The sequence below is a fragment of the Momordica charantia genome (genome assembly GCF_013281855.1).
Source record: "Momordica charantia cultivar OHB3-1 chromosome 6 unlocalized genomic scaffold, Mcharantia_2.0 BLBB01000006.1, whole genome shotgun sequence".
NCBI lineage: Eukaryota > Viridiplantae > Streptophyta > Magnoliopsida > Cucurbitales > Cucurbitaceae > Momordica > Momordica charantia.
Genome location: NW_028275164.1, coordinates 11477068 through 11491318, shown reverse-complemented (window position 1 = coordinate 11491318; position 14251 = coordinate 11477068). Strand labels below are relative to the sequence as shown.

The 14251-nt window shown below is 38.2% G+C and overlaps 1 protein-coding gene across 1 annotated transcript in view; it reads right to left on the bottom strand.

Annotated features, from left to right (window-relative positions):
* The window catches only part of LOC111023880 (uncharacterized), a 50937-nt gene extending 37059 nt beyond the window's left edge, over positions 1–13878 (bottom strand). The window contains exons 1-7 of the mRNA XM_022301378.2: positions 13657–13878; positions 10096–10219; positions 9911–9973; positions 7989–8090; positions 7720–7888; positions 7439–7537; positions 7171–7320 (exon numbers count right to left, since the gene is read on the bottom strand). Of these exons, the coding sequence (XP_022157070.1) occupies positions 7171–7320; positions 7439–7537; positions 7720–7888; positions 7989–8090; positions 9911–9973; positions 10096–10219; positions 13657–13764 (815 nt within the window). The 5' untranslated portion in view covers positions 13765–13878. The remainder of the gene's footprint in view (positions 1–7170; positions 7321–7438; positions 7538–7719; positions 7889–7988; positions 8091–9910; positions 9974–10095; positions 10220–13656) is intronic.
* Positions 13879–14251: the final 373 nt, after the last annotated feature.

Below are 14251 nucleotides of genomic sequence, written 5' to 3'. Positions count from 1 at the left end.
TTCTAGTTTCAATGTGCTTGATCACCATTTTGAAATACCTCTTTGATAATGTTTGGAAAAATGTGTTAAGGAGCGAAACCCTTCATCTCTGGCTAGAGTCTACTTAAGTTTAGCGTGTGGTGACTTAGGGATAAACATCACCTAGCTTGGTCATAAAAACTGTGTGTATATGCTATTGATGTTTGTCTATGAATGTTAGTAGTAAAAAATCTAGGGTGTTTGGAAAAGCATCTTGTCTGCACTTACTCCATTAATGCTACAGCATGGTTAGGGTGGCCCAGAAGAGTCGACTTACTCTCCCCCTTGCGCCTTTATTTTACAAGATAATACTGAGTGATTGTGGATGCTTGGTACTTTTAACGAACTTATACCGTGTGTTTGCATTAAGATACTTATTTCAAGGTTTTCATCTCATCACTATTTAGTATTATTTGGAAGAAAATCTCATTGCTTGTTGTACTTTCTTGAGTGAATATTGAGTGTTTAAGCATTTAATCTTTGTGGATTCGAACTTTTATTACTTGCTGCGACAATTGTGTACACTTGCACATAGAAGAATTGGTAGCACAATTAGTGGTCAAAAGCTACTGAGCCCAAAGGTTTGGACCAAATAATGCGACGGGCCCAATTGGTGGAAGATATCGCCACGGCGGTCCAAGAAGTTGGGGAAGGAATCGTTGATCGGAATGGGAAAGTGAGCGCAATAGGAGGAAAGGCAGCAGCGAAGGCACCTGAGGCAACTCCAACCTGCACGGTCACTCTGACCAGTAAACCAAGTATGGGGGCGAGTACAGGCACCGCGACGGCAGTACGGAAGGAGGCTCCCTATAAACGATTGTCTAAGGAAGAGTACAGGAAAATAAGGGAGAAAGGCCTATGTTTCAAGTGTGATGAGAAGTATACTGTGGGACATTGCTGTAAAAATCAACAGCTCCGCGTGATCATGGTTCATGACGAGGAACTCTTAGTGCCGGAGGAGGAAGAACGAACGGAAGAAGTAGGAGAGACTTCAGGGGAGACCGGCAAGGCAGTCATGTGTCGCCTAAATACGCTAGTAGGATTTACGACGCCTGGAATGATCAAAATAAAGGGGGTGATGCAGGGAAAAGATGTGGTGGTCCTCCTAGACTGTGGGGCCACTCACAATTTCATCTCCCAGAAGTTGGTTGACGAGCTTCAACTCGCACGATCAAATGGGTAAGATGGAGATTGATTGGCCCGCTTTGACAATGACCTTTACGCGTGGAGACAAGCGCATTGTCCTTAAGGGGGATCCGACCCTTACGCGAATGGAGGTGTCCTTGAAAAGGATGACTCACGCTTGGGAGGTCACTGATCAGGGCTATTTGGTGGAGCTCCGAGCATTGACAACACAGGAGGAGACACAAGCAACGGAACTTCATGAGAGCAAAAGGAGAAATCCTCCTGAAATGGAAGATTTGCTTGAGGAGTACAAGGATGTATTCCAGAGCTCGAACGCTTTGCTTCCTCCCCGTGCGATTGATCACAGAATTCAGCTAGAAGAAGGAGAAGCCCCATTCAATGTGCGGCCCTATCGATATGCGCAGGTTCAGAAGACAGAAATTGAAAATATAATCGCAGAGATGATCCAAAAGGGAATCATTCGCCCAAGTGTCAGCCCCTATCCTAGTCCCGTAATCCTTGTTAAAAAGGATGGAAGTTTGAGGTTTTGCGTGGATTACAGGGCTTTGAACCAGGTGACAATTACTAATAAATTCCCCATTCCAATGATTGATGAATTGTTGGACGAGCTGCACGGTTCGACTATCTACTCCAAGATTGAGTTGAAGTCAGGGTACCATCAGACACGAATGGCCCTGAAGATGTGCCAAAAACGGCGTTTCGCACTCATGAGGGACACTACGAATTCCTAGTAATGCCTTTTGGAGTCACCAATGTCCTGACGACCTTTCAATCATTGATGAATCACATCTTCAAACCCTTCCTGCATAAGTTCGTACTGGTTTTCTTTGATGACATCTTGGTATATAGCACGAATTTGAATTCTCATATCACTCTGTGGTTTTCAATATCTTGCGAGATAATTCATTATGTGATAACCTTAAGAAGTGCCACTTCGCTCAAACAAAGATTGAATACCTTGGGCACTGGATATCGACGGAAGGAGTAGAAGCAGATCAAGTAAAGATTCAGGTCATGTTGCAGTGGCCAATCCCAACCAATGTACGGGAATTGAGAGGCTTCCTTGGCTTCACGGGGTATTACAGGAAATTCGTTATCAATTATGGCACCTTGGCCACCCCTCACTCTGAAGCACCTTGTCCGCACCGATCAACAGGCTCTGAAGTACCTCCTAGAGCAGAGGATAGTGCAGCCAGAGTACCAAAAATGGGTTCGAAGCTGTTAGGCTATGATTTCAAAATTCAGTACAAGCCCGGTCTTGAAAGCAAAGCCGCAAATTCCTTGTCTCGCATGGCTCCGGGGCTTTATCTAGTTGTCCTATCCGCCCCCACACTTCTAGATGTGAGCTTAATCAGAAATGAAGTTCAAGGTGACGAATACCTAGCTAGAATTATAACAGACCTCCAACAGGACCCTGACAGCCACCTTAAATTCAGCTTGAAGCAAGGGGAACTACGGTACGAGAATAGAATGGTGTTGTCCAAAACATCCACACTTATCCTACATCTCTACCACAATACGGTCGTGGGGGGAAACTCTGGATTTTTGAGAACTTACAAGCGAATGTGCGGAGAGCTCTACTGGCAAAGAATGAAAGCAGATACGAAGAAATTTGTGGAGTAATGTAGGGTATGTCAACACAACAAAACTCTTGCTATGGCACCATCTGGACTTCTACAACCCCTGGCCATACCCAATAGAATCTGGGAAGATATTACGATGGACTTTGTAGAGGGGCTTCCTAGATCGCTGGGAAATCATACTATTTTTGTGGTTGTTGACCGATTGAGCAAATATGCTCACTTTATCCCTATGAGCCACCCTTTTACAGCCAAGACCATAACAGCAGCATTCGTTAAGGAGGTGGTTCGACTACATGGCTTTCCCCAGTCCATTATTTCGGATCGAGATAAAGTGTTCCTTAGTCACTTCTGGACGGAGTTATTCTGATTGCAAGGTACCAAATTGAGACGAAACACGGCCTACCATCCACAAATGGTTGGACAAACAGAAATCGTCAATAAGTATCTGGAAACGTATCTACGTTGTTTCTGTGGTGAGTCCCCTCGAACTTGGGGAAATTGGCTATCATGGGCTGAATATTGGTATAATACCACTTTCCATGGATCTTTGGGAGTGTCACCATTTCAAGCCGTGTATGGGAGGACCCCACCCCATTGCTGAGCTATGGTACATCTCGTACCGCTAATGATACACTTGACCAACAATTGATCGAGAGAGATCAAGCATTGGCTTTGCTCAAAGAGAATTTGACTCGAGCACAAGGAAGAATGAAGAAATATGCTGATGAGAAACGGACAGAATGGGAGTTTGCTGTGGGGGACAAGGTCTCCCTGAAAATTCATCCCTACCGACAAAAGTCTTTAGCCAAACGAAGAAACGAGAAGCTTTTAGCCAAGTTTTTTGGCCCCTATGAAATCACTGAACGGATTGGGAAGGTAGCCTACCGTTTGGCCCTGCCTGCTGATGCCACTATACACCCGATTTTCCATATATCACAGCTGAAACCAGCTCGGGGAACACTAACAGAGGTACAACACATCCCTCCCTACTTAAATGCAGACTTGGAGTGGCAGGCTATTCCAAAAGAGATCTTTGCAGCTGGAATTAATGAAGACACCGAAGTGGCTGAAGCTCTAGTCAGCTGGAAAGGGCTTCCTCCTGACAACGCTATGTGGGAACCTATGCAAGATTTGGCTCGACAATTCCCTGACTTGGGGCTGCTTGGGGATTGGGTAGAAATATTCCCCTACTGAGTAAGAGAGAGGCGTCTTGGTTTTCAGTGATAGTTTGTCTGTAAGGAGAGTTACCCACCCTCTCGAATTGGTGGGGTGCCTCTGTGACGCCTACGGGCTCTTTTGAGTAAATTCCAAGAAGTTCAGTGAGGAAATTCCTCACACAATAGCAAGAAACACAAAAAACTCCAAGAATCAAGATAAATGCTACTGAGGAGTTATAAACACAAAAACAAAAAATTTTACTTTCATAGAGCAACTTCTTTCCAAATTGTGGAACGTAGCCCTACTTCCAGACCACAGCTTTTGCCACTCAGCCTTCTAGACAGAGATTTAGCAGAACTCCAATAACCAAACTCTGTTATCAACCCCATCTAAATCGAAGAATGCCTGATTTTTCAGTATATCCAAAAAAAGACTGCAACTAATTTGCTCCTCTTCCAACAAACTTCTCTGTGCAATTATACTCCATAAATTTGTTCCAAGTCCCGTAGATTTAACGTAAAATCTTTCTCCTAGCTCCAATAAAATTGAAGAATACATGATTTCTCATAATATCCAAAATAGACTGTAATGCATTTTTCTCATCCTCCAACAAACTTTTGTGTGCATCATCCATTTGTTCTTGAGTCCCATAAATTACTTATTAGACTGAATTTTGGTTCCACCACCCTATAAAATCTTAGGAACTAGACAGCCAACGGTAACTCAGGAAGTCATCCACCCAACTATCTTCCAAAATTTAACTCCTTCATTCCCGATGTTTATCATAAAATGCTTGAACACCAGCTCCTTTAATTTGACAATTATACCCCACTGCCTCCTTCCTTCCCTTTTCCCCACTACAAGTAAACCATTCACCACTTTGCTGACCATAAATGCTACAGACGTACAATATGTCATATCCGATCGACTCATCTATGAACCTCCATAACCATTTACTCAAGAATGCTTTGTTCTTACCCCCTAGTCCCCCATTTTCAGTAGACAAAGAAGCGAACTTCATATAAAATTTCTCATCATCCTTTCAAGAATCACTGACCTTTCTTCGCATATTAAAAGTGGACAGAAAATAGGAAGAGAAATAAGCTAAAACTGAATGACCTCCTTCTGGACATTTGTTTTTGTATGCCCTTTATATGTTTTAAGTTTTCATTTGACTCAATGAAAAGTTCGGTTTCTTATAAAAAATTTAAAAGAAAAAAAAAACCCTAAAATTGAATGACACAAAGTTAATCTCCCACCATCTAATAACGACAACTTACACCACTTTTCTAGCTTCCTTTCACTTTCTTTTTTTTTTAATAACTGGGAGTCAGAGTTTTGCTCCCCTTTACCCAGAGGCATCCACGCCCACCCCAGGGCCCGAATCCGTTAGACATCAAGGATTTTTTATATTAAGCTCACTAGAAAGTTCGAACTTGAGACCTTTAAGCCATTATGGCTAAGAGGCCCCAAGTCCTTGCCAACTAAGCTGGCCCTTGGGGCCTTCCTTTCAACTCTCTCTGTAACTAATTCTGCAAGAACAGGATGTGGGAATAATATTCCCTTTTTAATGAATAATTACCGGCTAAAAAACTATTTGAATCCCTTGACCAGCCTCAAACAACTCCACAGTTTCACTTTGAGAGCATGAGAGATCTTCTCTTCATCTCTCAAACAAAAAGATCAAATCATCTACAATATACATACAAACAATACAGATCCTCATACTTCCAATGTCCACTGATCAAGTACAGCTCTTTCCCTTAATCTTTTTTTTTTTTTTTTTGGTTAAGGGGTGAAACTTTTTTTAATCAAAATAGGATGTACAAAAGATGGAGATAAAGATATCCCCGAAGAGCCAAGAGGATTATAAGAAAGACTCCCAATTGGCATAAATAAGAGAAAAACCATAATTACAAAAATCATTGTTAAGGGAGCACCAAATAGAAGCATGATATTTAACCACATTGCAAAAATCGTCACTAGGCGATTCTTCTTGAAAAATCCTCCTATTCCTCTCAGCCCAAAGCTTCCAAAGGAGGACCACCACAGCATTATACCAAATGATTCTAGCCTGGCCACCAAAATGAGTTCCCTGGATAAGCTGAAGCAAGCCATCAGAGACATTTTTCGGGAATACTCATGACAGGTTGAAACAACCGAGAAGAGAATTCCATCAAGTAGAAGTAACAAACAGGAGAAAACCAGGTGCTGACTATCCTCCCTTTTCCTCTTACACATCACACACCAACTAGGAGATAAAGCTCGATTAAGAAATCCTTAATCCTTTTTGGAATTAATCGTTGGTGTTTAATTTTTCCAAGGCAAGGATTCACAGAAAAACTTTTACCTCTTACGAACTTTCACTTGCCAAACGGTGTCATAAGGGGCCTACTACTCCTTTCACAGTTCGCACATAACTTTGAGCTATATTGACTGAATAAGCGTCATCTCTCTCAAGCATCCACCTTTTCCTATCATCAGATTCAGACCCTGTAATATAAAGGTTTAAGAGCACATTAAAAAGAGATGCCCAATCTTCAGTCTCTAAATCAGTGAAGTTTCTTCTAAATTTCAAATCCCAACACGTGAAAGAGTCTGACCAGACTTGAGAAACAAGGAGATCTTTTGAGTTTTCCCTCTATAAAGCCTTGGGAAAGCTGATTTGATGGGCACATTTAAAAGCCAACGGTCTTTCCAAAACAGAACCTTATCCCCTCTTCCAACTTCACAATTGTACCACCTGCTTCCATACAGCATTTAGAAATTTGCATCCATGGTCCTTTGAACCTGATATCGCCTTTTGGAAAAGGAATCCAATCTCTGCTCTTTCCCATTATCAAACCATTACATCCACCACAATAATAAAAAGGAAAGAGAAAAAGGGTCTGTTCTGTCTTTAGAAGTTCGAATCTTGTTTAAAAAAAAAAAAAAGGAGGGGCCTCTTTTGTCTAATCCCTCGGTAGCAAGTCCCATAAACATGGTTGTAAACTTTCTACAGATTTGATTTTCTGGATAAGAGACACTAAGATCAGATTGCAATTTGCAAATATATATCAGCTTGAAAATCTTTGAACTGATACTGGCTCCCCGTGAAGAAGACAGCAGCATAGCATATTTCAAGACTATTCAAGATGGACCATAATAAAATTGTTTTCATCACTGAGGGGTCAATTGTCTTGTTAATCTCGAGTAATAGAGTCAAGAAAAGAATCAACGTAAACAAACAAAAATTCATTAAAAAGTTGTTAAGAAATTTACACACCGGTATCCATATCTAGCCCTTTTTGCATCACGTTTGAGATTTAGAATAAAAATGTTATAAGCATTTTCAAGTTGGAGGTACTCCACAAAGCTAGTGAAAAGTACATCCATCAGGTCCACATCTACTTGCCAAAGAGCATCATCCCCATCCCTGTAACCATGAGTTACAATAACAGCATAAATAAAACCAAATCCGACGTTGCTCAATAGCTTCGGCAATGATCTAGTGAGACAATAAACAATAAAACTAATAATAGTATTATATTTACCCATTACTGGATACATCTTCCTTGCGAGCTAATACATTTCTTGCAAGCTCAAATATTGAAGTAACCTTCTCGCCCGTTTGTATTGCATGAACAGAGAAACTGCAAAATTTCAACAAGAACCTTTTCTTGAGAACACTAAGGATATCATTTCAAACTTTTTAGACATGAGCTAAATAGTCATTTACTAACTTATGACAAACATAAAATAAGAAATTTGACTTTCTCAAAGAAGCATGTCAACTCCTGCTCCCACATTATACGAAGTACCAGTACAGCATTACTTGTAATTTATGTGACTGACAAGGGGTAGTTGGTGCCTCAGAACTTTGTCCACACTGATCTTATAAAAAGGGGTAAGCACCTCCCTGACTTGTGGAATCCGTGTATGTTCAAAGATATGATCCAGTTTCAAGAACCAACGTTCAAGCTCTTCTGGATGCAGCTTGAATTCTAAGAATAAAGAAAACTCTTAGACCATCCACATAAGAATTCATAACCAAAGCTAAAATTTCAACCGTAATATAAATTTGCAATCAGGAACATTACATACCGTGGTTACCTTTCCCTTCAAATCCTATAAAAATGAAATTCACAGGGACTGGAAGGTACAGGGAATCAACTTCAAGAAGCTTCAAGTGATTTGCTATGTTACCTACAATGGAAGATGAACATGAAAAACAGACTTCTAATGTTGCTTTGTCATTCTATTGGTTCTCGCACCATATCACAGTACAGGCTTCAAGATATTTAACTTCGGAAATTTTATTGAAGAACGGATATGTAGAAAATAATGAGGTTGAACATAGATCCATAAAGGATCGGGAGATTACCAAAACTAATAATTATTTGAAATGAGTAACAAACATATAATACAATGCCCTTGTCACTGAAGCTCGAAATGACATACAAAAGATATTTTACACCACACCAACTCCAGTTCTAAATATTTGCACCTTGGAACACACATTTCTTCCGGGATAACAGAAACTTTCTAGAGAGATTTAAGAAAAAAAATAAAAATAAAAAATGCTCTAAACTCAGCAACCAAGGAGCTAAAAGATCTCCCTCCAAAACCATACCCCACAAAATGAAGATTTACAAACTTTCTGAACATTAATTATAAGAAGAAACACAGAAAAGGAAATTAATGTATCAATATCAAGATTATGAATAAAAGTGTGCAGAGTGAGCTATCTTCCAAATGAAGGTTGAAGACATTACAAATGGCTCTCTATTTGGCATGAATCCACCAGTGTTGCTGGATTGCTAGGACTAAGGACTGAGGAAATGAATGTAGGACTATTTCATTAAGTACTCCAAGCTTTTTCTAAAAAGAAACAAATTTTTCGTTGATATATGAAAAGGAAGGAAAATGTTCAAGGATACAAACTCCCAAAGGGAGAGACTTAAGTATCCCAAGCTTTTGGAGAGGCTAGCTATAGTTTCACCCCAGTATAAATTCAAATTTGTTTACCTCCCTGATGCACTCTTCTTCACATATACTCACTCCCATGCCCTAAGCGACTAGCGTAACAGAAACATAACAAAGGAACAAAGACCCATTTCTCACGATAATTACATTTACACAAATGAAACCCTTATACTTTTTTTTTTAACAAGATACAAAAATTTTCATTGATGAATGAAAATAAGTAAACAAGTTCAGAGATAAAAACTTCCGAAGGAGTGAAAGAACAAAGCAAAAGAAACCAACAGCTTTTCGAAGACAAGAAATGAGATTGGTTCGAATATTTTGACCTAGCTAAATACAAGGCATCTTTTTGGTGCTTGATTCAACCTCTATTTAAAGATTATTCCTCTAAATCTATCTTTATACCATGGGATGCTTTCCTTTTGCATTAATTTTTAATTTTTTAACAAGAAACAACTTTTCATTGATATATGAAATGGAGAAAAAGTTCAAGAATACAAACTCCCAGAGGATAGAGAGAAAAAAAGAAAAAACAAAATCATATAATAGGTTCTTTAGAAAAAAACAAAAACATAATATCGAGCTAACTGTAAAACAAAACCATCCACCAAGATGTGAGGACTCAATCAGAAGATTCTTTAGATTCGGAATCGCCAACATTATCTTCTGGGAATATATCTTTGAGTTCCTGAGAAAACTTGACTTGAATTGCAATTTCCTTTATTTCTTTTCTTGTCACTTTCACTCCCATGGGAGTTTGTATCTTTGAACTTTTTTTGTGTATCTTTTCATATATCAATAAAAAGTTCATATCTTGTTAAAAAATAAAAATTTTAAAATAAAAAGAAAGCAAAAGAAAGCAAAATGAAAAATGAAAAATGAAAAAAGAACAACAATTGGGGGGGAATATAAAAGCATTCCAAGAGTCGCAAATAGTGCCTGAAGCAAAGTACTTGAACAGAGGAGAAAATGAACACCACTAAGAAGCTTTAATTTGATACATTCAATTACCATTATACTAATTTGATGCATTCAATTACCTGCCTTCGTGTAGTTAACAGCACTCATTTTCTCAGTGCTGGATGATTCCAGATCATCAAAATCTAAACAAACGAATAAACAATGAGTCAAAAAAACGTACAGAAAAAGCAACTCATTGGCAATAACCTTGATAAGTGAACATATAAAAGCTTTGAGGTAACAAAGATAAGAAAGGATGGCATACCACCACGTATGACCGTCTCACTCCAAAACCTACTCTTATCTTTAAGGTTAAACAAGGAGAATACAGATGACTTTCCACTTTTGCGATTCCCAGAGGAAGATGCAGCCGGTCTCGCTGCTAATAGCTAATGAAGCAAATGAAAGAAGTTAATACAAATATATTTGTAAGTTAACATACAAACTGGTTCCCAGAGGTTATTATCTTTCCTATTATGGAAAGAACTAACTTGATCATCAATGTTTTAGGTGACGCAGACCAAACTGTTGGAAACTCATTCAATGCTGTGTCTTCTAACTAATGCCCAAGCAGACCAGAATTATCCAATAGAATTTTGGAAGTGCTGCAACATTAATATTAATCAAACTTTTTGGACGGAGTGGTTAATTACTTTTCTTGCCATATTAAAAAAAAAGTTCTAGGGCAAGTTTGGATGGGGCAGTTGCCTTTTCTTGGGAAATGATCTAAATGCAATAGAATTTTTTAAGATACATTTCACTTGATTGAGAAGTATGGAGCTTTATTTAATAATTAATGTAATATTTTTCTTTCGAATTGCCAGCTCAGCTTGGACTTGTCTGTTTAAAGCTTTTGGGATTTATCTCCCTTGTTTTAAAGAGTGTACTTCGATGTTGGAGGAGCTCCTTCACCCACCGTTTTGGGATAAAGTGCAGTTCTTGTGGTGTACGTGGTTTTTTCGCTGTTTTCTGGGGGCTCTAGAGTGAGAGAAATAACATCATTTTTAGAGGGTTGAGAGATATTAGGAGGAGGTTATGGCCCTTGATCTGTTTCATGCTTCTCTTTGGGCCTCAGTGTCCTAAGTGTTTTGTAATTATTCTTTAGGTTTGATCATATTAGATTGGAGCTCTTTCTTGTTTTAATTGGCTCCTTTTGGTGGGCTATCTTTTCATATGCTCTTTTGTATTCTTTCATTCTTCTCAACAAAAGCGTGGTTTTTCATTCAAAAAAATATATATGATATTTTTCTCCCTGTTTCCTCATTTTTTGGGTTGCCCAAAAAACATTTTGGATTTGACATATTGATGGAATAGCAAGAAAATTGACTTGTCCAAGAAGCATAGCTTTTAGTGTAATCCCAGCCGATAGTCCAATCCGTGCTTTATCTTCAAATATTCTTTGACCACAATTTGCATTAATAAAGTAACTTTGTCCTTGAACAATGCTCCATAAAGAAGTTGCAGTTGTTCTTCTATGTTTATTAAACAACCAAGATAGATTAAAAATCTTGAAAAGCTCCACCCAAATCTTACCATTGTAGGCACAGTGAAAGAATAAATGAATGATCTTCTCCAGCCAACAAACATAAACTACAGAATGATAGACTCAAGATCACTGCAGAGCATTTTAATTGAATTTTGTATTTTGTCTTCCGTTTCAGCTTACCCAACTGAACCAACCAAATAAAAATATTAACTATTTTAGGGCTCTTGGTCTTCCAACTAGACTTAAACCAAGGTTTTCTGGTTCTATCATGATGAAACTTTGCTCTTCAGTCTTGCCAAGGACTTAGATTAAAACTCACCTGCAGGGTGTAATTTCCAGATTCCTTTACCTTTATATGAATCCAAAATTGCTTCATTTAGGAGTTCTGAAACCCTTAAAGCTCTGCAAACCCATCCTCCACTAGCTTTCTTCTTGCCACAATTTTGCATGAATAGAATTAGAATTCTGACAATCCAATGCTGAACCACCATGCATTTGAGGCACCAAGAAAAATGTTGGAAAAAACATCTGGAAAGAAGACTCTCCTATCCAAACATATTTCCAAAATACTAAATATTTCACCTTTCCACCCCCACTGCCTATCTAACAGAGCTAAATTTCTACAGCACTTCTTGGCATAATAAAAAGAGAAATATAATATAAGAGGTAGAAAGTACCAAAATACGCAATGTTCATCTCCCACCTTTTGAAAGCGAGGAGTTCTTCCATCTCTCGAGTTGTTACCAAACTTTTCCGTGATTAGTAACTAAAATTCAAACTTTTTAAGATTGCCTCCAAGGGGTTATCCAAAATACAATATATGTAGATCTCCCTTCTTACAATCCAACCAATGAGCCATAAGATTCTGTCTCTGGACTCCAATACTGATTTTACTAACCGTCCATTTCACCCAATTAACTTTTAAGTCAGAAGCACCTTAGAAAGTTATGATTGTTTTGATTAAATTCTCCACATAAACCTCCACATTGTCACAACACGACACGAGATCATCCGCATATTGCAAATGTGAGGCATGAACCTTCTCTCTTCCCACTAGCAAACCTTCAATCAACCCACTACCCTTTTTCTATTAAAACACTAAGAACATCACTCACAACAAAAAATAAGAAAGGATAAAGATGATTGCCTTGTCTTACTCCCCTTGAAGCATTAGTTCTCCCTATTAGCCTTCCATTAAGAAAAAAAAATTTGGTATCTTGAATACACATTTTCTTCATGAACGTCTAGGTCAATTTGCACGCTCATCCATCTCATGAGACTATCTAACCCTACTATATTTGGTTACCAAAGAAACTTCTAGGATTTTTTTTTAATACAACAAATGTGGGGCAACTCTTAGTATTTTAAATCCCCATTATGATTTGAATACACTCTTTCATCCATTTAATTCACCTAGACCCAAAACCCTTGTTTTCAAGCACCAGAAACAACAAATCCTAATCAATCCTATCTTTTTTCTAAATCAAGCTTAAATATCATGCCTTCTTTCTCCCACTTTTGTAATTTTTTACAGCTTCATATGCAGTTAATATTGAATTGAATCAAGAATATTTCTTCCTTTGATGCAAGCATTTTGTGCAGGACCAATAGTAGACAAGATTGTCACTTTTAATCTTTATGTGTTAAGACTTTAGACACAACTTTATACACCAGAGTAGTGAGGCTAATCAGATGATAATACTTCACCATTGACGCCTTTTTTGATGGACCTTCTCCATAGAAGAAGCTTATACATCAGTAATGACGTACATGTAAATGAAAGGGGAAAAAAAAAACTCTCTGTGGGGAATACTAATAGGAAAATATTGGGATATTATGAGGGCATATTAGTTATACACTAAGGAATTTGTTAGAAAAGTAATTATAAATACTAAAATACAATAGCATGAAGAGGTTGAAGGCAGGATGAATATGGAATTAACTTCGGGGAGAGTAAATGCTTGGAACTTTTCTACGCTATTTTCGTTTTTTTTTTTTTGTTAATTTTAATTTCAATTGTGATTCCCATCAAATTGGAACCGAAGCAATTTCATGAATTGTTGTACTTCGTACTATTTTCTTTTACATGAATACTTATGCCAATTTCGGGTCTCTTAGTCTTGCCTTTTGTTTACTGTTTTCTTTCTCGTTAATACGACTGAACTCCAATGAGTTGAATCAACTTCATGAACAAAATAGCTTTAAAAAACAGAATCAAAGGAACAAATACAAAAATTCTTAAGCGAATCTCGAATGAAGCAGATGACAAAGGAAATTCTTGACCATGAATTTTCCAATGTATTGAGAACAGAGAGGAAACAAATGGTAATAGAACGTTACCAGCAAAATAATACAGAGTAGCTGCAATCGCATTGGAATCGAGAATCTCCCGGAGAAGCTACAGAGATTAGCAGTGACGGTAGAAGATCTACGATGATAACCCATCATTAATCGCAGAAACGATTGTGAAATTGTCGCTGAGACAGCTCAAGCCGCTCAGTTTGCGTTTACCTGTACTGAGCAGGACGAGCGACACGGACTGGAAATGAGAAAATGAGGTAAAAATAAAATCAAAGTCGCAACGCTCCCAAATCTAATATTTCTCAAAAAATAAAATGTCCATAAAAAAAACATACCAAAATTGTTTCCAAAGAGGTTTACCTTTTTATGAAAGAAAATTTTCAAAGTAGACGGTAATTAACCTCCATCCAAACAATTTATGAGTTAAAATCTCCCTCCCAACCCAACCCATAGTGCAACTAGCACTCTCGACGTTCACGTCGAGGCTAAACTATAAGCTATGCGCTGGTCGCGCTAAAAACGTTGCAGCTGTATAACGCTGGTTGCACTATTTTAGCACTCAACTGACTATCTTCATTTTTTCGTTTGGCCCATTACACCTGATGTTTGGTTTCTAGTCCAAAATAGTTCTGAT